This window comes from Pelecanus crispus, chromosome Z (genome assembly GCF_030463565.1).
Source record: "Pelecanus crispus isolate bPelCri1 chromosome Z, bPelCri1.pri, whole genome shotgun sequence".
Taxonomy (NCBI): Eukaryota; Metazoa; Chordata; class Aves; order Pelecaniformes; family Pelecanidae; genus Pelecanus; species Pelecanus crispus.
Window position 1 is genome coordinate 11030680 of NC_134676.1, and position 24264 is coordinate 11054943.

Consider the following 24264-nt stretch of genomic DNA (forward strand, 5'->3'; position numbering starts at 1 on the left):
CTACTATAAAGGAATATTACAATACAGAAAACAAGCATCAACAAAATAAGCACAGAGGAAAAAATGAAAAGGAATGTGTAAGTCTTATTTATGAATTGTTGAAGAACATTTTTATGGACACTGTGTACCCCCACAAGCAAAAAGGAAGACCCTGGAGGACATGGGCCTGCTCATTATTAATGTGAGAGTGCTGTTCGTGCTATGTGACTTTTTAATAGCTGTAAGGAGTTTTCCATGACTACATTGTATTAATTAAAAGAGGCTGCTGGGGGGAAAAAAAAAGGCAGGAAATAAAATGTAGTGATCAAATGCCTCTGAGGCAAGCATATCAAAAGTCATTAATAACTAGGTCTAGTGCTAATCTATGTTTTCATCCATGAAGAAGAAATAAACAGAAAATCACTGCTCATAAAATGTTTTGACGAGACAAATGGGAGGTGGTAAGAAATGGAACAAATAGATCAAAGAGTGATTTAGGTCCCTTTGTAGCTGAGTACAGGCAACTCAAGAAGAGTACGGGGATCTCATTAGGTCATGCAGAGAGAAAATTAGAAAGGCAAAAGCCCAGCTAGAACTCAGTCTGGCCACTGTTGTAAGAGATAATAAAAAATAATCCTTTATTGGATGCAGGGAGGATCATTGCTACCAAGGATGAGGAAAAGGCTGAGGTACTTAATGCCTTCTTTGCCTCTGTCTTTAATAGCCAGACCAGTTATCCCCAGGGTATTCAGCCCCCTCAGCTGGAAGACAGGGACAGAGAACAGAATTAAGCCCCCGTAATCCAGGAGGAAGCAGTTAATGACCTGCTGTGCCACCTGGACACTCACAAGTCTATGGAGCCAGATGAGATCCACCTGAGAGTACTGAGGGAGCTGGCAGAGGAGCTTGCCAAGCCACTCTTTATCATCTATCAGCAGTCCTGGTTAACAGGGGAGGTCCCAGATGACTGGAGGCTTGCCAGTGTGACACCCATCTACAAGAAGGGCCGGAAGAAAGGTCCAGGGAACTACAGGCCTGTCAGCCTTACGTTGGTACTGAGGAAGATTATGCAGCAGTTCATCCTGAGTATGCTCCACAGGCATGTACAGGTCAACCAGGGGATCAGGCCCAGCCAGCATGGGTTCATGAAAGGCAGGTCCTGCTTGACCAGCCTGATCTCCTTCTATGACCTGGTGACCCGCCTGGTGGATGAAGGAAAGGCTGTGGATGTCATCTACCTGGACTTCAGTAAAGCCTTTGACACTGTCTCCCATAGCATTCTCCTAAGGAAGCTGATGGCTCATGGCTTGGATGGGCATACTCTTCACTGGGTGAAAAACTGGCTGGGTGGCCGAGCCCAGAGAGTTGTGGTGAATGGAGTTAAGTCCAGCTGGTGACCAGTCACAAGTGGTGTTCTCCAGGGCTCAGTTTTGGGGCCAGTCTTGTTTAATATCTTTATTGATGATGTGGATGAGGGGATTGAGAGTGCCCTCAGTAAGTTTGCAGATGACACCAAATTGGGCAGGAGTGTTGATCTGCTGGAGGGTAGGATGGCCCTGCAGATAGATCTGGACAGGCTGCATTGATGGGCCAAGGCCAACTGTATGAGGTTTAACAAGGCAAAGTGCCAGGTCCTGCACTTGGGTCACAACAACCCTATGCAATGCTACAGGCTTGGGGAAGAGTGGCTGGAAAGCTGCCCGGCAGAAAAGGACCTGGGGGTGTTGTTTGACAGCCAGCTGAACATGAGCCAGCAGTGTGCCCAGGTGGCCAAGAAGGCCAACAGCATCCTGGCTTCTATCAGGAATAGCGTGGCCAGCAGGAGCAGGGAAGTGATCAGCACTGTACTCAGCACTGGTGAGGCTGCACCTCAAATACTGTGTCCGGTTTTGGGCCCCTTGGTACAAGAAAGACATTGAGGTGCTGGAGCATGTCCAGAGAAGGGCAATGAAGCTGGTGAAGGGTCTGAAGCACAGGTCTTATGAGGAGTGGCTGAGGGAACTGGGGTTGTTTAACCTGGAGGAGGCTGAGGGGAGACCTTATCACTCTCCACAACTGCTTGAAAGGAGGTTGTAGTGAAGTGGGTGTTGTGTCTCTTCTCCCAAGTAACAAGCTATAAGACAAGAGGAAATGGTCTCAAATTGCATCAGGGGAGATTTAGATTGGGTATTAGGAGAAATTTCTTTACTGAAAGAGTGGTCAAGCTTTGGAACAGGCTGCCCAGAGAGGTGGTGGAGTCACCAGCCCTGGAAGTGTTTAAAAATGGATAGACATGGCACTTGGGGACATGGTTTAGCAGGCATGGTGGTGTTGGGTTGACGGTTGTACTGATGATCTTAAAGGTCCTTTCCAACCTTAGTGATTCCTAGTTTTACTTTGATTAAAAATTAATCCAGCCACCAAGTCAGGAGACACAAAATTAATTATTACTCTGCCATTAATTGGTTTAGTGGTGGACTTGGTAGTGTTAAGTTAATGGTTGGACTTGATGATCTGAAAGGTCTTTTCCAGCCTAAATGATTCTGTGATTCTATGATTCTATCCTTGGCTCTATAGAGACGGGGGTTTGCAAAGGGACCAAGAAGCTAAAAGAGCCTTTTATATTTAGTGCTGGAATGACCACCCGGGAAAGGCATGCTCACTGCTGGTGATGTACCAAGGAGAAGGATGATAAACTAGGAAGGGTTCAAAACAGAATGAAAGAATGATCTAAGAACAGGACAACTGACCTGGGAAACAAATTCAAGGAATTTGGTTTGTTCAGCTTGTCAAAGAAAAGCTTATTAGGTAGTTGGATTGCAGTCTGTTAACTCCCTATATTGGGAAAGCAGATCATGTAACAAAGGGATCTTTAATCTGCCAGACAAATGATGTAACAAGATCAAAGAAAAGCTGGAGCTACATGAGTTCAGGCCAGACAGAATGTGGCTTTTTAATAGTAGATGGGTGATTGAGAACAATTAATTTTGGCATGTGGTAAATTCCCAGCCTCTTGAAATTTTAAAATGTGGAAATTTTAAAGATGTGATGTTTGTCTCTAAGTTTTGGTCTGTTGCAGCCATGATTTTTTCATTTAAAACAAGAGCTAATGTAGAAAAATCTTATGTTCTTCATATCTTATAGTCTTCAGGAGTCTGATTTATTCACTCTTCTAAAATTTTTAGAGGCAGTGCTCTCTGCACTGTCTCGTGTTGGAGGCTTTAAAGTTCATTTGCAAAACGTCTGTATCCTCCTCCATGGTCTGATGATCTTTAGAAAACCTCCCCAGTGGAAACAATGTTAGAAATCTAAGCCATCATACATCCAGTTTATTGAGATAACTAATTGTGGTCAATTAAATGTAAATTACAACACTTTAAAATCTCTTTTCCAAATACCAAATATCTCTTACCACACATACAGGTTCTGGGAGTGTAAAATTGACAGTACCTATTATATTGTCAACTCTGTTAGTAAATATAACCTAATAATACATTAAGTGAATCATATTACAGAATTTAAATTCTGTAAGCTTTGCCTAGTTTTTCCTAGCCTTATTTTTAAATTAATTTAATTTTAAATCAACTCATAACATCTTTTGCTGGAGCATTTTGTTAAGTATGAAATAGTAAAGAGCTCTGTTGATGTGTTTTGGGAAAAAGATGTATTAAGGGATTTTATAGAGCCTGCGGATCAAAGGAGCTGCTCAGCCATCCTGTTGTGTCTTCAGTGCATTGCAGGCCATTAACTTCCATCCACTTACCTCTCTGTCTAGCCCAGCTGGTTTGATTAGTGTATTTTTATCCACAGGAGGCTAAACATTTGTGTGCCATAGAGTCTTACCTGTTTGATAAAGCCAGTGCAATGCCTTCTCTTTCTTAGCTTTGTCCCTGGAAACAGCTACATTTAAGTTACTGTGGGAATTATTTTTTTAGCATTTGCACAAAGAAAGCAAGCAGAGATGGGTTAACTCTCTTTGTTATTGATGTCAAGGTGATGGTCTCATAATAAAAATCTGCTAAAAGACTTTGCACCTGTCTATACTGAGAAACACCTTGACTCAGCAGGAGAAGATGATCAATAGATATTGAGGACAGGCAAACCAGCTCTACACACTCTCTCTTAAGAGCATCATTTTATGCTGTATTTTAAAGATTCATTTTCTGAAATACAGATGTTCTTATGCCCATGTTCTATAAGCCAAACACTATTTGTTTGGTTTTGTATTTCCCGTTCCCGCCAAATCCTAAGGTTACATTATCATCATAGCTTGACTTTTCCATATCAAAAGTCCTGGAATCAAGTCCACTTCTCACAGTCTAGTCTAAGCAGTAAAAATATTGCCAGGACCCTGAGGGCAGTATGAGAGTCTAGTGGCCCTGACCTCCCCCACCAGCATCACTTCTCAAGAGCAGTGGGACGAGCCCTGCCTGCCGAGGCCTCTGCCCTGCTGTCCTCATTATTGTGCTTGGGTATCAGCTCCCCATCTCTTAGGGAGCAGCCAGTGATTCCTGCAACTAACCCTGACACATCTTCTATTCCCCTGATAACTCAATGTTTAGGTAGACAAATCGGTAAGTAAAATCTGGATAAAACACAAGCCAACATTACTTAGCCATAATGTGTTTACTTATGCCAGATACTTAATTATTTTTCCTTATTAACTTGTACTTCAAAGGACTTGGTTTTCTTCTGCTTGCTTTATTTTTCATTGCTAAAACCTTGATATGGCCTACAAAGCAGATTTCCTAATCTGAGCGCTTTGAGTTCTGTCTGAGAGATAACAGTAACAAGACTGAAGATCCGGCCTTGATTTAACTCTTTGCATTAGGACTTCGAGGATGAGGTTCACTAATATGGGTAGATTCATAAAAGATAGGAATTTTGTAAAATCCTTTTACTTGACAATAATCTGGATTTATATGGCACTTTCTTCAGAGGAATTTCAGAGCCTCCATGCAAGAGAAGACTAAATGAATTGACTTGTTTAACCTCTGTAGTGCTCCAGAACTATATCAGGGCTGATAAATGCCAAGGAGGCATAAGAGCTGTTTAAGGCTACTGCAGGCACATATATTAGTTTAAAGGAGAGTTTGGTATTCTATGAGTTTGCTCTGGTCGCCTGCCAGGAAAAGGCTCTGGATCCAGTGACCTGAGAGGTCTTTCCATTTCTCTGTTTCTTAGATGCAGCAGTGGTTGTGAAATCAGCCACACAGATAAGGAATGCTGCTGACTCCATAAGTTTTACTTATCACCTAATGCATAGTTTACTGTGGTTAATCATCTCAGTACTATTAAAGCTTAAAAGTTTTAAAATCCTTAGTAAGAAGATAGAGCTATTGTTAATCTATCATGACTATAGGAATTCAGCTTCTGCAGTGAAGTATTGCTGTTGAAAAACTCAATGATCATACAAATAATTTGTACAGAATTCCATTATGATTTTTTAAAGTTACCTGTTGCAGGCTTAGATATGATCAGGTGATCTGCATTTTTCAGTTGCATTCAGAGTCTTTCAAGCTAAGGAGGCACATTACTGGTGAATCCCTGCATGGAGTCTGTTATTTGTCAAGCAGTTCCCTGGAAGTGAAAGAGGGGGATTTTATGTGTTGAAGGGGTTGCTGTAGAAAACACCCTTGTTTCTGCCCGATGATGTGGAAGGTGCTGCAGGAATTCTTAATGAGCATGTTCCTGTGGGGCTGAGATGTAGTGGATATACTGGCTTGAAATAAATTTTGATGTCTTTCAGCTGTAATGCTTAAGTACCCTCAAACATGCTGCTCCAATCAGTTTGTTTGGGTTAGATTAGCTTATATTGTGACAATACTTTTGTGTCTGTGCACTGAGATGAAATTATCTGTCTCCTCTAACTCAGATGGGGAAAAGATAAATATATGTGAGGTCTGCAGAGCTTGTGGTCAGACCTTCTGTACAGACATCATTAGCAGTGATGTGAGTGTCAATACCACACTGGCCAGATGGGCTAGTTATTAACCCAACTTCCACTTTCATTGCTTTATTTCTGAGCTTAGTTACTCCCACACCAAAATGCTGGGCACTGTAGAAGAATCTATGCAGGGAATGTAAGTTATAGAGCACTGCTCTATGAATCAGCGTGAGCAGTATGCATGTCAGTTAAACCCTGGAGTCACATTATAGTGCAGAAAACCATCAACATGAACACCTAGGATAAAGCATGCAAAATTTCCTCTGTGTAACTTCCCTCTGTGACTTGATCTGCCCCTTGCTACACTGCATGCCATAGTCACCCTTAAAGGCAAGGCCATATAAGTAAATAATTTTTGTTACAAACCACTATAGGTAAAATATATCTCTCTATTTGTATGTAGTAACTTAACAAGTATATTAACTAATAGTTGTTTCTTTTGATAGAGGCCCTTAAAGTAAAATAAACTAGATTACTAAAGCAGTCTGTGGGACAGAATTTATGGAGACAGGGAGAGATGGAATATGTATGTCTTTGTCTATGATAAAAATAGTATATTTTAAATTGTTTTGGATGCAACGTATCTAGGATGTCTTGCACAACTCTCTAAGCAGTGCCCCCTCATGAAGGTAGAGGCAGTGGTTCCCAAGTAAATGGACTCTGTGATCTGAGAAAAATCCCAGTGGGTTCATGGCTGTGCATATCTGACAACTTGATAAACTTGCAGGAACTGGAAGCCCTGTTGTGGCTCCTGTCCATAGGATGTCTTGCACAACTCTCTAAGCAGTGTCCCCTCATGAAGGTAGAAACAGTGGCTCCCAAGTAAATGGATTCTGTGATCTGAGAAAAATCCCAGTGGGTTCATGCCTGTGCAGATCTGATGACTTGCAACTTTTGCCATTTCACATGTCTTATGAGACCAGCTCGCAGCTCTACTCCGATCCCTGGAATACAATAGGTAATCATTGGTAAGTCATGGGTCTGGTCCAGCTTTGCTAGTTTGATCATCCTTGCTGTTCATTTGCTTCCTTTAAAGCATTTCAGTTTATCTGTAATGATTAGATTGCTGTTGTGGCTAAATTATTTATGATTTTTAAAATGACATTTTCCAAATTTGGATGCCCACTGAGAAGAATGAATTAAGTTTTGCAAAGGAAAGTTCGAACTACATTTTCAGACTTGCAAAAGAGTTTTCAGGATTCCCAGCCAAACCCCAAGACCCACTGGGATCTCCCATGCTTTAAAAACATCAGAGCTTAGCTTCTTCCTGTGTGCCTCTTGTAGTGCAGGATCTCTGACAGCCTCTAATCCTTCCAGACTTCACAGCATGCTCTGAAAATTGCAATTGCCTTTTCTTCTTTGAAACAAATTCTTACCATTTCTTGCATATGGTATTATGGCTGACAGTATGTAGTTCCAGCCCAAATACTAGGACCGTAATGCTGTTTCTTCAGTTGTGCTACAGTGTATAAATTACTTCAACTGGTCTCTCAAGGTAGGTACCACCAAAAGGAAATCTCAATTAATTTACGAAGGACGATCAGTTGGCACCATGTTCTATGTTGACCACCAGCTGATTCACACTTTAACAACGTATTGTTTTCCCAATTTGAATTCTATTATTTCTTGAATTGTCAGTTTTCTTTAAGCCTCACTGGGTGCCATTTGCACTATTAATCATGCATTTTTTCTTTTACTTAACACATGTGTTTACATAACTGCAGAATTAGTTAAGAGAAATTTGGGAATGTGACTTCCAGCTGAACTGGAAAAATAAATTGTTGTTAGTTTGGGCAAACAGCTGCAGAACAGGAATTCTGAAAACCACATGTAATGACTGAGATAACTGGGCAATGAAAGCTGACTGTCAGTTAGGGTGATTACCATACCTTACTGGTCTTTTCTGTGCTGGGTAGGAGAAGGCAATCAGGCAATATCTAAAATATCTAGGCTGTATTCTGTTTTCATGCCTAGACTTACTTGCATGTTTGGCTATGGTATTATATCTAATTTCTAATCACATAAACAAGATCAGAATCGTCCCATTGTTTTCATTGGGAAGCTATTTGTTGATTTCTGCCTTCTGCATTACAACATAAGGTTTTTGCTTGTTTGCTGGATGGAACTGTAAATTAGCACATTGGTTTGATTTTAATCTTTGGTTATTGCAGTGTTGGTTTCATGCAAAATTCAAAGTATGAAGTTAAAGAATGACATAAAATCAGGCTGGAGTGGGCATCCAGAAATCATTTCTCCATATCAGGACAGGCTTAATTATGCCTAATGGCTTCTGGCAAATGTGTGGCACTTTTAAGACCAGTGTCTTAAATCTCAGGAGAATGGGGGCTCTTATCTCCTCTTAAGCAGCTTGTCTGAGCATTGTCAGACTCATTTGCTGGAGAAAAAAACTACAAGCATGCAGCTAACATCGCTTGCCAGAGGGTTTGTTAAGTTTCCAAACCTGAAATTCAGAAGTAAGGGAACAGAGCATGGACTGGAAAACAGATGAGGGATTTCCCACTTTAGCTAGGTGGGCAAGCAGGGACACATCCTTGCTGGAGCAGTCTCCTTTCCTGTGGCCATGCTGCTTTATGGCAGCAAGGACCTTTTAATTCCTTGTGCAGATATGCATGCAGAGGTCCTTGAAACTCACCACACACTGTGCCCTACCTATATCCCTCTCTTTGAAGAGAGACTCCTGCAAGGGAACACCACCCCGAAATAGGGTTCTGTTGCATGAAAACATCCACAGAGAAACATGCATGGGTTAATGACTGGTCACGTATTTTGCTCCTGGTGGGGGGATTTTCAAAGTACACTGAGTGCCAAGGAAGTAGAGCTTGTTCCCAACCTGAGCCCTGTCCCCTTCTTCTTTTGGCAAAGAGAGGGCTGAGGGTATACACAAAGGCCCTGAGGATGCTCCAGCACGCTCTGTTTGTGTGCTGTATAAAGACAGAGCAGAACAGAACACCCAGTGTATCCCCTGGAAACTATGTCAGTTCCTGTCAATCAGCTGCTTACAGACTGGATCTGTTGGAATGCTGGCTTTGAATGGGCAGAGTCGCTGGTGAAGGCATTTGGTGTAGTACCACATGTGTTAACGTTGGCTGGCATCACCTCTGTACTATAAATATCCCTATTGGATAGTGGCACAGCATTAATTCTTGCATGTTTTCACGCCAATTTTACTTGCTTTTTCTAATCAAATATTTACAAACAATCCCGCGGTGCTCTCTGGCATCATGAGGCAGCTCTCTGAAGGAAACCATTAATTTTCTGCTGTACAGCATCAGCTGATTAGATGCTTTGTGGAGGAAGAACTGATATGAAAGCACAGAAATGAAAACAGCAATACTCCTGCCAACACTGTAGCCTGTTGCTACATGTTGCTTTCATTCATCAGCTGGTTTTATTCATTTGTCTGAAGCAATGCTAGTGAGTGAATCTTACCAGAGAACCACACAGACTGTGAAGCAGTGCTCAGGAGCACAGGAACTTGCCTTCCTTGCTGTCTTTTCTCTATACCCCTGCTCCCGACACCAGAGGTCAGCTTTCTACTGTTCATTTGAAGCCCCTTCTGGTCCAACTATGGCATCTAGCTGTCACAAAATATAAAGAAACCAACGAGAAGATCTGACTCTCCTCCAAGCAAAATGTGGCTTGCAGGAAGGGTTAAGGTAGAAATACTTATGGGTTGGATGACCTGTATTGCATTTCACCCAGGAGAGCTAATTTCTAGTTGCCCTTGCCTTCCAGACTGGTGCTGCAGTTACCCATTTGTTTTTGAGACTGACGTCAGAGCCAATGGATGTGAGGGCTCCCTCACAGTGATCTGGGATTGCAGAGGGGGCAGGATCTCTGCCTGCCTGTTTTAATTATTTAAATGGTCTCCATTGCTGTGTTGTCTGAATTCCTTTCTGCCTCGACTGTCTGTGTCTTCCCAGATGAGATCAGGCAATGCTGCTTCCATTCTTACTGATGAAAAAGCCAAGCCAAGGGACTCACAGAAGACGGCATGTATCCAGAGCTGCATTCATCTCAGATCCCATAGGGCAGTCCTAGAAACCGAAGGCACTATTCCAGCAGTTCCCATAGAGGGGCAGTGACTCTAGAGCCATTTTTTTCAGAGAGGTTATTCAACCTGGAGTGCTGCTTCTCCAGACTTGTGCCATCACACCATGATTCTGTTTTGGAGAGCCCCTAACTTGTCTCAACCATCCCCTGCTCCTGCAAAGAGCAGGAAGCTTGCTAAGTCAGTTGTCTGTCTTTGCTGGCTAGCATCCAGTCAGAGAGCTGGGTCACTGGGTAGCTATGAAGACCTAGTTCTCCTTAGATTTCATTTAAGAACTGCTAATTATATAGAGTGTTATGTGCATGCAATATCACCATCAGTACCCTAAGATGACAGTGCCATTTAAAATGATGGGGTTTTCAGTCAGATCAGCAAGCATAGCATCACTGGGGTTAGAACACAGAAGAGGGAAGAAAAAACAGCAGAGGGAGAGAGATCAGCATTTTTAGCAGCAGCCCGTGTTTAGAATGTTTTGTGTCTGTCACGAAACTTAAAAATATTCCCCTATCTTGAGGTGCACTCTGAGAAAGAAAACTAAATTTCCAGCTAAATCTGGAAGAGCTGTTGCAAAAGTGTGTCTTAGGAGGTCTGACATGGGGTGATGTATGCATTCATGTACTAGCGAGTAGCAGGAGGGAGGAGGTGCTACTTTTGTGTATGATGCTGGTGAGGCCTTTACTGGAATGTTGCATCCGGCTATTAACAATTCAGTCTTCAAAATGAATGTTAAAATTGAAAGAGGTTCAGAGATGAGCCACAGTATGACATGTTTGGAAACTCTGCCTTACAGTGAAATACTAGAACAGCTCAACTTAGCTTATTAAGGAGAAGTTTAAGTAGTGATTTGATTACTGTCTGTTAGTTACTTGAAGGGAAAGGAAGGAGATATCTTACACAACAGAACTCTTTCATCTTTTTCATCTAGGACAGAATCTAGCAACTGGAAGTAGAATTCAGAGATCTCAGAAAGCTGGAAATAAATTGAATTTTTAATGGTGGAAGTAATTAAGTGTAGGAACAAATACAGGATTTATTCATCACAACGATCTCCTTTGGCCTTAGAATTTATAAATCTGCAATGGGCTCATTCCATCATTAATTCTAGCAATATGTAAGTTACTTTGTAAGCTCCTGAAGTTAGATAGCTTGTCATTATTCCTAGGACAGAATGGTACAAAGAAATTGTATAAGGCCCCATTAAAGACTGTTTCTTCAAAGACTTTTCTCTTCTGTCTTTTGTTCTGGAGATGAGTGAGCATCATTTTTCAACAGAGCAGATCAGTAAAAACCTGAAGGAAATCTATCTAATTTACTGTTTTCATTAGAGTTGAAACTTGTGAGATGTCAAAACTCATCTTACCTTTGGTTTCTTGCTGCTGCAAAACAAAACCACATATTCTTCAGTACAACATTTCTCTCTGCTGATCCCCACTTAGGGAACTCAATCATAGTTTTCAATTCTCCACTTCATGCTTGGTAATATTTGCTAGGCTGCCAAACTGTCAGAATATACCCAGCAATATCTGGACATTAACCTCCACTGACTCATAATATAGGCCACTTCAGGATAGGATTCTATCAGGAATACGTTTAAAATTCTGGCCATTGAAGAATAAGTGCAGACCAAATTTTCAGATGTTAGAAACTTCTAACATCAGAAAGCTGTAAAAAACTCTGCATGTTCTGTGGTGGGTTTTTTTTTTTGTTTTCGTTTGTTTGTTTGTTTGTTTTTTAAATTATTCTGAGTGCTGCATGTTCTGTTGTCAAAGATACCACTTTGTTGTAATGTATGTGAGAGAGGTTAAAAGTGAGTTTTAGGATATTGTGGGATGAAGTCAACTAGAGAAGGCAGGAAAAAGTTTTTCAGGGATGCTTAAATCGTTGTATCAGTGAGGAATCTAAGCAGTGAATCATGTAACTAGCTTTGAGTTGTGTCTTCAGCAACTCCTCTACACTTGTTTTCCTGGCTATAAGATAAGGAGAATACAACTTTCCTGTGTGAAGAACCTGAGGCTCACTCTGTGTGCAGGACTGGGTAATCTAGGCATCCTTAATTTTTCAACATTATCACACTGGATTTAGAGAATTGCTAAATTTTAACAAGTGGCTGCTGTTGGAAAGAGTCTCACCTGCTATCAAAGAAAGGCAGCAGGTATTGCTCCAAGAGCTATTGCCAACTTATTCAGCCCTGAGTTATTCTCATCAGATTCCTCCAGGTATAAGAGAGCCAACTAGGATTCATTGGCATTCTCCAGCTCCTCCCATCAAATGGTGACTGATGAACTGGTTTCCATAAGAGATCTTCATAGAGGGACAGTTGTATCCGTTTTTTTGCTGTTTGGTGAGTTCTTAAAAGAGAGGCCAGCACAGTAGATTCTCAAGATGGTGATACTGTGGATGCCAAGGATTTTGAAGTTTGGAGATGTTTGGCTCAGCCTTCCTGGGCATCCTTGGTGCTGTATGACTCTATCATTGTGTCCAAGCTGTAAGACTGTGCTCAGAAGAACATGATCACCCCAGCAAAACACTAGGAGCTGTTTCGCACATTGTAACATGGTATTTGCTCTCTGAAGTGTCTGACTGTTTTGCTGTGTTCAGTTTCTCAGGCAGTTTAGCTTCGTCTTTCCCAGGGCCAGATGCAACACCTTCATGTACAGGGGAGGTGCCCAGGTGCACTCTATTCCCCACCTTGGCTCACAGAGGATAGGAGAGTGATGCTCTGGAGCAGCACATAATTTATAGATGCTGTTCAGTCTCAGGCTTCTTCCTCTGCTGTGGAGATGCTGGAGGGAAGCCAGCAGTCTGGCTGATGGGGACTGCCCAGCAGTCTGGCTGGTGGGGACAGGAGATAATGGGGAGTTAATTCTGCTTTAACTCCCACAGTCAATCTGTGGTGTTGACCAGACTTGTAGTCTGGTTTGATTTACATAGTGGTTGGTTTCCCAGAGCTGGGAGTCTACAAAGTTGGCTGTCACTAGAGAAAGGTGGAAGTTTCTTCTTATGTGTATAAATACCTGATGGGAGGGAATAACAAAACCAGAGCTGGACTCTTCTCAGTGGTATCAAGTGAAAGGACAAAAGACAATGGACATGAACTGAGATAGAGAAAAGTCCCTTTAAATATAAGACCAAACTAATGTATTGTGAGGGTGGTCGAGCAATGGAACAGTATCTCCACAGCCTAGAGAGGTTGTGGAGATCTCTCCTTGGAGATATTAAACACCTGACTAGGCATCATGCTCTAGCTGACCCTGCTTTAAGCAGCGTGGTTGGACTAGATGATCTCCAGAGGTGCCTTCCTACCTCAGCTATTCTGTGATTTTGTGATTCTTTTCTTTCTTATCCTTTATCCATCTTATCTAAGTGTGAGCCAAAATTTGGTCCATGGGTTGCATAGCTACTTGATGCTTTATGTGAGCCTTTTGGACCAGTTCCATTCCCTTGTAACAGCTAGCTGCTGTTTGGAAATTTCACTCTGAAGGACCCTCTCTCTTCTTGCCATAACTGCCTTTTTTCTTCTGCCTTTGTTATCTGAATAAAAGATTGAAAGCTATTGCTTTGTTGCCATATACATTGCAAACTGGCTTCATTTGAGACTAACAAATATAAAAGTTACTTCTGTTTTCATTCCATTTTTTTTTTAGAAAACTAACAGTTGTTCTCTGAAATCTACTTTTAGTAGCTCTTAAAAACCACTTATACTAACCACCAATCATATGCTTCACATATCTGCTTGCGATGCACAATATTTCATGTACTAAAAATAAAAGCAAACCAAAAAAGCCAAATTACTATGAGAAGAACTGAATATCTGATGTATATTCCAGCCTTATACAAAGAGGAATGCTGAAAGATACTGTCCAGATATAATGATCGGGAGCTGGCTGCACAGGGGAATGGGAAGAGGACCATTAGGGACCTGTGAGATGCTTAACCACAAATTAGTAGGGACCTAGACAGTATTCTAGAAAAAATATCACTGTTTTTATACCCTGTTTTTATACACTTCCCTAAATATTTGATGTTAACCACTGCTGCAAATGGGATAGGGGCAAGTGTCTGAGCTGCAATGGCTGCTGTTAATATCCATTGTTTCCTGAAGTACATGCCTGTCCAAAACTGACTGCAGGGTGGCCTGTGTGTATAACTCTGCTTCTTTGCTCCTCAATCAACTCTGGGTCTTCTGCCAAATGTCTTCAGAAAAGTTCTCTGAGCTGCAGTATCATTTCTAATTGCCTCCTCCATGGTCTGGGCTGTACATGTCCATCTCATCAGGCATCTGGCTGCTTTCAAGAGGCCACAGCACCATCATAAAACTCTTAACATTCCTGTCCTTTAATTATGGAATACATAAGCATCTCCTGCAGTGTGTGCATCCCCCTCAGAGCTCTGCAGGTCAAGAATACTGAGATGCTGGCAGCCTGGCTTGTTTGCAGTAACAGCAGGCTGGTGTGATTATCCAAAGGCAGCACATTTATACATGTCCATTTGTTGCATGATCCTGGGGATTTCTGAACAATGTGCGCCTCCTGGAAGCCCCCCGCTTGGCCGCTTGATGGCACTCTTCAATATTTAGTTGGTTGCAAATGCTATCAAGTATGCCAGTTTTTTAGAGCAGGGATAGAGGAAATAGACCCTCAGCTATTAAGTAGTGAAACACTATCAAGATTGCAGCTTAAGCGTGACCAAAACAAGAAAGGTAGGAACAAGCATTCAGCGGCTTGTGCCAACTGCTGCCAGGTGTGTAATGGTAGGATTAGCACCTGTCCAGCCTGCCAGCTCCAGAGTGCTCTGCAGAGACAAGTGCTTCCTCCTGGGTGTTGGAGCTGGGGAAGTGTCCTCCGCTCCCTGATTTCTGAGGAGCTATGGGAGCGAGTTATGTGAGATTGTTAGTCTGTCTAGCTGAGGGTCAAAATATAAATGCCTTTCTGAAAACAACAGGAGTGTGGCTTTTGACATTATTGATACACGGAACTTCTATAGTCCCCACCAGTCACCCTTTTCCTCCCTCGTCTGTGATGTGTATCATCAGAAGTGCGGTGAGAAGTACAGTGGACAAAGGGTGAAGACCACATTTGCTGGTCTTGGCACAGCAGAGTCTGGAATACAAATTACCCCATTGCTAGTCTTGTACCTTTATCGTACAAGATAAAGATATGGCCTCTCACTCCATTTTATTTGCGTATCTTCAGAGTGTAAGTTAGCATTCATAACATATGGGCAGTTGCACAATTACTATTTACATTGTAAAATCAAGCCCTTATTAATGTCTTATTTAAAGTATAAAATTTTAAAAAGAATTGTAGTGCCTGCTAGACCTATCATGCAAAACCCTGTCTGATCAGAATGAGAAAACTCTGGGTTCACCTACAGCATTGCAAACTCAGCCCAGTCGCATATTCCTCCTCTTTTTGCAGTGCTCATCTGCTCGCGTTTACATGAACCAGGGGAGAACTGAACTGCAAGCCAGATCCTCCTGCTGTTTTCAGGAAGGCGCTACATCTTTTCATCCTGTTGGCCCCTGTTCTTGTCTGCTTCTGAGCCTCTGCTCTTGCATGCACTGACACACAGCACATTTTTCCAGGCATTTCCTAAATCTCTTGGTTTTGTTGGCCCAGTTGACTGTGGTCTTTCTTGCATTGCTTTGCCAGACTGTATTTTAGAGTAAGATGCAAACATACCTGACAGCTCATTTTTTTAAAGGCTATATCTATCCATCTGTGTTTCTGAGGTGTGTGTCTTGCCTCTGACATGTGCGGAGCCCACAGCAGTTACTAGGACTGTGACACGGCCTTAGGATGTGTATAAATTACAGCTTGCCTTGTCACCTGTCCATTTTGTCTCTTCTAAAATATCCAAAAGACTAGTAATTCTGTTTTTTTCCCCTCTCCTATCCAAACTGCAAGTCCTGTGCTTCCTAAACAGAGACCCAGCTAATAATATTAACTTAATCAGGAGTACCAGGAATTAGTCCAGCAGCTGGTGAAAGGTGTCAAGCAGAATGTTAAATCTGACATTCAAATATCTGAATCAGCATAAACTAAAATGATCTATGATTTGCCTCCACTGCACTGATGGGCTTGCTCAGAGCTCGCAGATCTTGCAGTGTCAACATTGCTAACCAGAGGGTATGCATTTCCCTGGGGTGGGAAGTGCCTGGGCTCACTGACTTCAGCCCAGCACAGGTGGTCTCAACAGGGGGTTCAACTTCCACTGACAAATGTCAGAAGATAAATGCTGGTGAAGTTATCACCTGAGACAATGTCTCTGAGGGGATGCTGTCGGGATCCATGGTTGTTTTCTTTGGTCCTCTGGATGGAAATATAGACTCACAGCAGATGAAATGTGTGACTGATGAAAAGGCAGGTGGAGTTGTAAATCATGCTGGGAACAGGGCTGTCGTACAGAGTGATTAATCTTGTGGTAAGATGGAATTATTCAAACCAAATGCATTTTAATGCAGCCAAATATAACATTACACCTCTTTAAACAAAGAGGAGAGCTGTGTTTTGGAAGGCAGCAATTCTGAAAAAAAGGGAAAAAAAAAAGAAAAAGAAAAGGCTCTTGTGGACAAGCAATAAATTTGAGTTGCCAGTGTGATATCTTGGCAAGGAGGGTGAACATGATCCTGGAGTGCAGACAGGGAGTCCTGAGTGGCAGCAGAGATACAATTTAAGCATTAGCGAGGCTGATACTGAACTATTATGTTTGGTTCTGGGGCCATTTTGCAAAGCATGCAGAAAAACTGTAAGTAGTTCAGTAAAGGGCCCCAAGTTGATTCAAGAGTTGGAGAAGATTCCCTCAAGGTGGACAGAGGACAATATCCAGTTGAAATTTGGACTGCAGGTGAATTTTGTCTGGCCATAGCGCAAGTCCTAGCCATGTGATGTCCTCCACATATCTGTGGAAAGTTTTCTTTCTACTCTTCTCCACGTCTGTTGAGAAGCAGCTTTCTCTTTGCAGCTGTGAAGGCAGCGCCTTTGACTGGTGTGGCAAAGCTCGTGTTGCCTCCCACCTTTTTGCTGAGCAGGCCTCTCTATGCAAGGCTGGTGAAAATAAACAGGATTTTTGAGTTCTTGCTGTGAAAGTTATCAAAAGTATGCTGAAAGGTGACTAGTGTTCAGTTTTTAAGTGTCTTAATGAAGAGAAAGCACCAGGTATGAAAGAAGTCCTTCATCCAATCAAGATAGGTGTAGTAAGAATTAACAGTGGGAAGCCAGATAAGTCAAATGAGGAATTAGGTGCTGCTTTTTAATCACTCAAAATGATTAAACATTGAAACAAACTGCAAAATGAAACAGTGGCTTCTCTGTCTCTTGAGATCTTCAGATGAAGTATGCATGTACTAGCCAAAACCATGTTATTGGGCTCAAAACCTGACGTACCGGTAACATTTGTGAGCTGTAAAATAGAGGAGGCCAGGATTTCTGGCCTTGAGCTATGAAGTAATGAATTTTCAAAACATCTTCTTTTCTGGGAAGGGACTGTTTTGAAAGTTCAGTGTTAGTCTTTTCCCTGCCCACAGTGTGGTTCACAGCCATATCCATAGTGAGCAGGGCTTGTATCAACACAGCAATATACTTGTGTACTTCTGAGGATTTTAGGGAGTAGTAACAGAACGGGCATCAATGATCCCAGTTTAAATTTCTTGGGGATCCGGGGCTGGGCCTACATTGAGCAGAGCCCTATGAAGTCCCAGTTCTGCTCCCTGTTCTTCCAGCTTGCTGTAATGTCTTTGGCAGTCCCCTCCACTGCCCTTTCTCATTCCCTTGTCTGTAAAGAGGAGTGCTGTGGATACAGGCTTAAAGCACTCTGAAGTGCTATAAAACTTCCAGTTATTATTGTTAGTCCTCAAGAGCCTTTGAAAATACATTCAGCACATGCCCAAACTCTCTGAGCTCCTTGGAAAGATTTGTTCTTTCCTGATTTTTCTGAATTATTGGCATACAGTTAAGCTCGAAGTGCCAGCATTTCCTTTCTTACAGCACACCCATTCTGGGACCACAGCAAAGTGTGGAGTTGGCAGAGCTATTTAAATAAGCCAGGATAGAGTCTTGCTGAAACAGCATAACTCACCCAGCATGTTTCACAGCAGGTTAGATTAGCTGGTGCTCAGTGCCATGCTGCACAGGTTTTGTTCACTGATAGAAACAAAAAGTATTGAGAATTCATTAATTTGTGACTTGCTCAGTCATCTGTGCCACACAGGCTGTAGCACAGGCAAATTCTTAGGCTGTGCTCAGGGTTTTGTAGACCTGGATAATAATAATAATTTGCTTGGAGAAATTTGCTGACCTGCAGATAACCTTTTTTGTCCTCTACACTTTAAATATCTGAAAGGCAAGTAAACAGCTGAGCCGTTTCTTTGGGTACCAAAATTTTTGTCTTTGAAGCTGATCTCTTCTACCCAGAGGAGATTGCCTAACTGGGTGTAAAGCACAGCCAGCCCCTTCCCTTGGTGTCTCGGAAATCCAAGCCTAAAGGATAGACCCCCAGCCAGCAAGCTTATCAAAGCGTGGGTGTATCTAGGAAAGGAGAGTAGATGTGCTTGTGCAGCTGTGATGCTCCAAAACAGGCAGCTGTTCACAACTGTGCTTCTCCATCTTACTTCTTTTTTTAGATGGGCTCTTGGAGGAGAAAGGACAGATTTTAAGCAGCAGTGGTTCCTTTTAGCATGGTGATCTCTTGGTCCGAGCTGTATCAGCAAGGCAGCTGGCAGACTTGATGTATAGAAAGCCATGTATCATAGGATCTAAGATGTAAGGCTGCAGTGTTTTGGGTTTTAAATCCTTCAAAGAGAAGGTAATTTTCCAGTTTATCATGCAAGAAACTGTAGCACTGGCTTCTTGTGCAGTAAAAATACCTACTTTGACTCATGACAATGGAGCGTCCTCACACTGATGTTTACTATATGAATACAGGATTTACCCTGCAAATAAAAAAAATGCACGTAAAAAAATTTCTGTCCAGCAAACAAAATATTTTGATCTGATATTTGATCATTTGCTGATTCTTTTAAATTCAGCTAAGGAAAAACATAAATGAAAAATCTGTTAAAATGGACACTCAGTAAGCATCAGAATGAAAGATTTAGATGCTTCTCAGATTTTTGTTTTGCATGAACTATTTCGTGATACCACAATGATATTCTGAGGTACTTTGCTACCACTAAATAGGTATTTTTCTGAAAAGCGTTTGGGTTTGGGTCCAGCTTTAAATGCAAATGCAGATGAATATTTCAGACAGTGGTAGTAGTTGGTTTGAAACCTATTTCTGATTGCATGTGATGTGTACAGGCTCAGTTCTCCAGGCTGAGACCAGTAATCATGTTATCTGCATTTTTCATTAGCAAAACTTCTCTTCCCATATACACGTGTTACGTGTCAGGGTCTGAAATTTAACCTCTACTCAGTTGAACACTGAGGGTCCTCATGACATGCAACTCTTTCTCATTACAGCAAGAGTCTGTTCACTCTCCTCTTCTTGTTGTGCTGCCTTGTGTCCTCCTGGAAAGTAGAAAAACAACTGTTGCTGGCACTGATTGTCAGAATAACTGTCTGATATCTTCAGTATCTCCAGCCCTTGTATCCCAGAAAAAGAGCCAGTTTGCATTTTGTGGGTCTGCATGGGGCAGATATTCTCTGCTCTTCCAGTGCATGCTGGTGCATCCATGCAGTGCAGAGCAGCTGTCTCAGATCTGAAGCTGCTGCTATCACCTCCAGCAGTGGTGCAGCCACTGTCAGCTCTTGGGTCTGCACCCTTTACTTTGCTGTGTGCTCCGCAGTCTTCTAACATTGTTTCAGTGAGGTACCTGCATCGTGAGAGACCAGCTACACAGGATTTTGGGGCACACTGCAGTGTTCTGCTAGTTTTTACTGAAAGACACAAATCTTTCTCTTGAAAAGGCCATGCTTCAAAGCTATACCACAAATATGCTGCTGTGGGTATGTGCTGTCCCTGCCATTCTGGAACATTGAATATCACTAATGAAATAAGCCCCCCTTTCTTTTTCTTTTATTAAAGAACATGTTGGTATGTCAGCTCTGTTGAGTTTAGTACTCTGGGTGAGAATTCACCCTTCATTGAAATGGATTTATATGCCTGCTCTCTGAAGGTTATTGTTTTACTGGGATTTATGTGCCATGCTTCAGTGTTAATTGTGGATTATTCTCATCACTTTGCCTTTCATCTGAATTAGGCTGTACTTCGGCAATCATATTATCCAGACTTACATGCTGTATTCACACATCTGTGATTTAACCCACATCTGTGATATTTCATAACATAAAGAAGACAATGAGTAGGGTTCAGCTCTTGGATTAAGATGGGTTTAACAGTCAGTAAAGGGCTGGCCATTATAGTCAGTGGAGCCCAGAGAGTAAAGGTCAGGGGACCTAATATAGGGATCTTCTTTAAGGTGAGTTTTCTACACTCAGTGAAGTGGATTGATATATCCCTACTGACAGTAGCAGGAGCTTACACTCTGAGTGCACAGACAGACAACCACACATAGATCTGCATTTGGGTGTCTTAATCCGCAAATTGAACCCCGTGATTCACTCTGCCAGAGCTTCTTTTGAAGACCTTGCTTTTCCCCTGGCAGGCTAACCTCCCGGTGGACTTGCTGAAGCTGCTGAGTTATTTTACCCACTAAAGGCCTGCTCCATCGCCTCTAACTGAGGAATGTATCTGGCCTATGATAGTGCCAGATCAGCAGAGAGAGAAGCACCTCCAAAACCCAATTCAGATCTTTGGTGGCTGAATCACTCCCTGAAGAGGTATCTCCTCTGCTGTCTGTGCAGGAAGCATGGGGGACAGCTCTCTGAGGCCCCTCAGCACAGTGCTAACAGATAGAAAATGAATGTGCACTGCAGGCTTTTTGGAAATATGCCTGACTGGTCAGCACACTCCAGGAGAAATAAGAGCATGAAACAGGTTAAATTCAAAGGCTGTCTAACCAATTTGACTTCATAGTCCATTCTGCTATGAGTCACTCCTGGTAGGTCGTTTCCACAGCCTTCCCAAGTGTTTTTGCTCCTGAAGAGAAGAGGGATTCATCCTTATCATGGCTGGACCTCATCTTAATACCAGTTCAATGACATTACTTAGCTAAGAACAAAGACAATTCTGTGAATTCAAAGGACAGGGCAAATCTCTGATGGAGAAAGCAAGTTCATTTCCTTTTCAGCTGGAATTCTAGGAATTAGCTTCCCCCTCTTCCAAAAAAATATGTTAAAAATATTATTTGGGTTCAGATATATTTAAAGTAATGCCAGTATTGGAATCTCACCTTTCTGTAAAATAAGGAAGCTGTTTCCCCTGCCTGGCCCCAATGAACAGAGAGACCTGTGAAAATTGCGTATTTCCACAATCCAAATACAAAGCAGCAGTATCAGTTTTGTTGATGTGTGAGTTTCTTTACTGGTTCTTTGAATGTTCTCTATGTCGCCCTGATAAATTTGAGGTAAGCAATGTCTGTATCTGCATGCTAATTTGGGATCAGCTTGCCACCAAGGAGAGTTCTCTGAAGTTAGTGTTATCACTGGGGTACACATTTACCAAGTCCTTATCCTGCAGCCTGGTCAAAATGTTAAGAAAGGTAGGAAGCACTTCTTTTAAAAGGCAATGAGTGTACTGGAAATAGGACGTGTAGTAGACACTGGCAGCACAGAAAGCTGTAAATTTGTTTCCTGTATACTGTATGCCTGAGGACATTTGGCAGTGAGAAAAAGTGCTTGGAGAGATATCTAGAATACTCTCAGAGATAGTATTGTTTTCATAGATTAGGAAAGCTCCTTCTTTGCTTCTGGAGAGCTTATCTATATCAACAGCTTTTCTTCCCCTTTAAAAGAATTTGGAAATTGTTTTTTAGATGAGCAAAAAAGCTGAGAATTGCAGAGACAGTCATGATTAAAAAAAACACAAAAGAAAGATGGTCCTATTCAGAATAGGGAGAGCTAATTTCAGGCAGTGCAAAGGAAAGGTGAAAGTAAGTAGAAAAGAAAACAGAAAGTCTTGGCCAAAGAAGAGCTTCTGTGCCAAGCAAGGAGGAAATGTTGGACATAAGCAGAAAATAAAGCTGTAGTACTGTTGTACAGTTATATGTGATAGCAGTAGATATGATGCTTTACAGATACCTCAGTGAAATGCTTTTCTGTGAAGAAGCAATGGAGGCTGTAATATCAAATATTGCTAATACAGAAATTGAAATGTCACTCTCCTTGGTTCAGCCTGCATGCCTGTGATGTTAGTGAAATACTAGCCCAAAGAAATAAGTGTCCACAAGATTCTTTTTTCCTCCACACTTTTTCTACAAGCCTTTTCAAGTCTCTCTCCTAGAGAAAAACTGCCAAAACAGTAGCTTTTCTGCATAAGCATGTTGTCCCCATGTCCTTGGGATGACATATCAATGGAGGAAAGGAAGTTCAGATGTAGGCACGCCAACATGACCATTTGGTCCTGTGACTGATGTCCTTCCCACATGACTTTGCATTCAGGTGGATTTTAGGCATAGGTGAGTTCTGTCAGATTGTATGTCTCAATAGTAGAGGATCTTGGAAACTGATTTAACAGCAAAGCTCCTCCTTGTTTAGATGACTTCATGAAGCAGGGCCAGGGCATGCTCCTGCTCTACACCATGAAGAACCCCTCCTTCCCAGAGTATATCTTCAGCAGTGAGAGTGGCATCATGTGCCTGGACTTCCATAATGACCACCCCTACCTTGTGGCAGTGGGCTTCTATGATGGCAACGTGGCCATCTACAACCTGAAGAAGGCAACCTCCCAGCCCAGCTACAAGAGTAGTGCTAAGTCAGGAAAGCACACGGAGCCAGTGTGGCAGGTAAGGATGCTTTTCCTTTCCTCTGACTGGGCTTTTAATTGGGCTGAGTTTGGGAACAGCAGGAAAAGTACTATATGGGGAAAGGTGTTGTTCTTAGCAATTGATTATTAAGTTGTATTTCCAGCTAATTTTGAAATATGCAGAAAGGCAAAGCGATTGCATGAATCCTTGGTCCTCAACAGAAACTAAACATGCGCACAAAAGTTTGCCATAAACAATTATTTCTCCTTCGTTTTCATTATTATAAGTGACTTCTGTTTGGGGAGAAACTGATCTCCTCTGTATATATCAGCATGCGATGCTATTTATGTTCCAGATACAAAATCACAGGGCAGCAAGTGATGAGGAGCGTAAAACGCATCTATCAGCCCTAAACAAGAGCTCTGGTGGGCTCAGTAAACCCAGGGGCAGCTGCCTATGGAATTGGCTGCCACTGGGATTCAAGACACACTACCTTGTAGTTGACCTTGAAGTATTCTAGTGAATTAAGAATTGTGACGTGCAGCTAATGCTCTCAAAGTAATGCCACTCTGGCATCTGTCGTGGTTTAACCCCAGCCAGCAACTAAGCACCATGCAGCCACTTGCTCACCCTCCCCTTCCAGAATCGGAAGGGTAAAAGTAAGAAAGCTCATGGGTTGAACAGTTTAATAATTGAAATAAAACACCACTACCACCACCACCACCACCACCACCACCACCACTAAAAATAATAATAATAATAATAATAATAATAATAATAATAATAATAATAATAATAATAATAATAAATGGTGAAAAGGAAAGCAACAATAAGAGGGACAAAACCCAGGAAAAACAAGTGATGCAACCACTCACCGCCCACCGACCGATACCCAGCCAGTCTCCAGGCAGCGATCGCTGCCCCCCAGCCAACTGCCCCCAGCTTTATATACTGAGCATGACGTCATATGGTATGGAATAGCCCTTTGGTCAGTTTGGGTCAGCTATTCTGGCTGTGCCCCCTCCCAGTTTCTTGTGCACCTGGCAGAACATGGGAAGCTGAAAAGTCCTTGACTAGCATAAGCAGTACTTAGCAACAACTAAAACATTAGTGTGTTATCAGCATTATTCTCATACTAAATCCAAAACACAGCACTATGCCTGCTACTAGGAAGAAAATTAACTCTATCCCAGCCAAAACCAGGACAATCACAAAAAGTCACCAAATGGATGATATTGTGAAGGACTGGGGTGAATATTTTGCTACATCCAGGTAACTCTATAGTTATGTCTACAATGTAATCTGAGTTAAGATTGGAGCACTGGAAGGTATATGCACTTCTGATCTCATTTATAGCAGTAAAAGGGTGGCAGCACGTATTTCAATGTCGTCTCTATGGGCCTGTTGAGGTGCAGGGGCATGTATTTGGTTTGCTGGCCTGGGCTACAGATGTTGCTGCTGTTAACTATTGCTGTCACCTGATTC

The 24264-nt window shown here is 42.1% G+C and overlaps 1 protein-coding gene across 1 annotated transcript in view; it reads left to right on the forward strand.

Annotated features, from left to right (window-relative positions):
- Positions 1-24264, forward strand: part of DNAI1 (dynein axonemal intermediate chain 1) — a 155002-nt gene that overhangs the window by 50708 nt on the left and 80030 nt on the right. The window contains exon 13 of the mRNA XM_075726345.1: positions 22571-22818. Coding sequence (XP_075582460.1) covers positions 22571-22818 — 248 coding nt within the window. The remainder of the gene's footprint in view (positions 1-22570; positions 22819-24264) is intronic.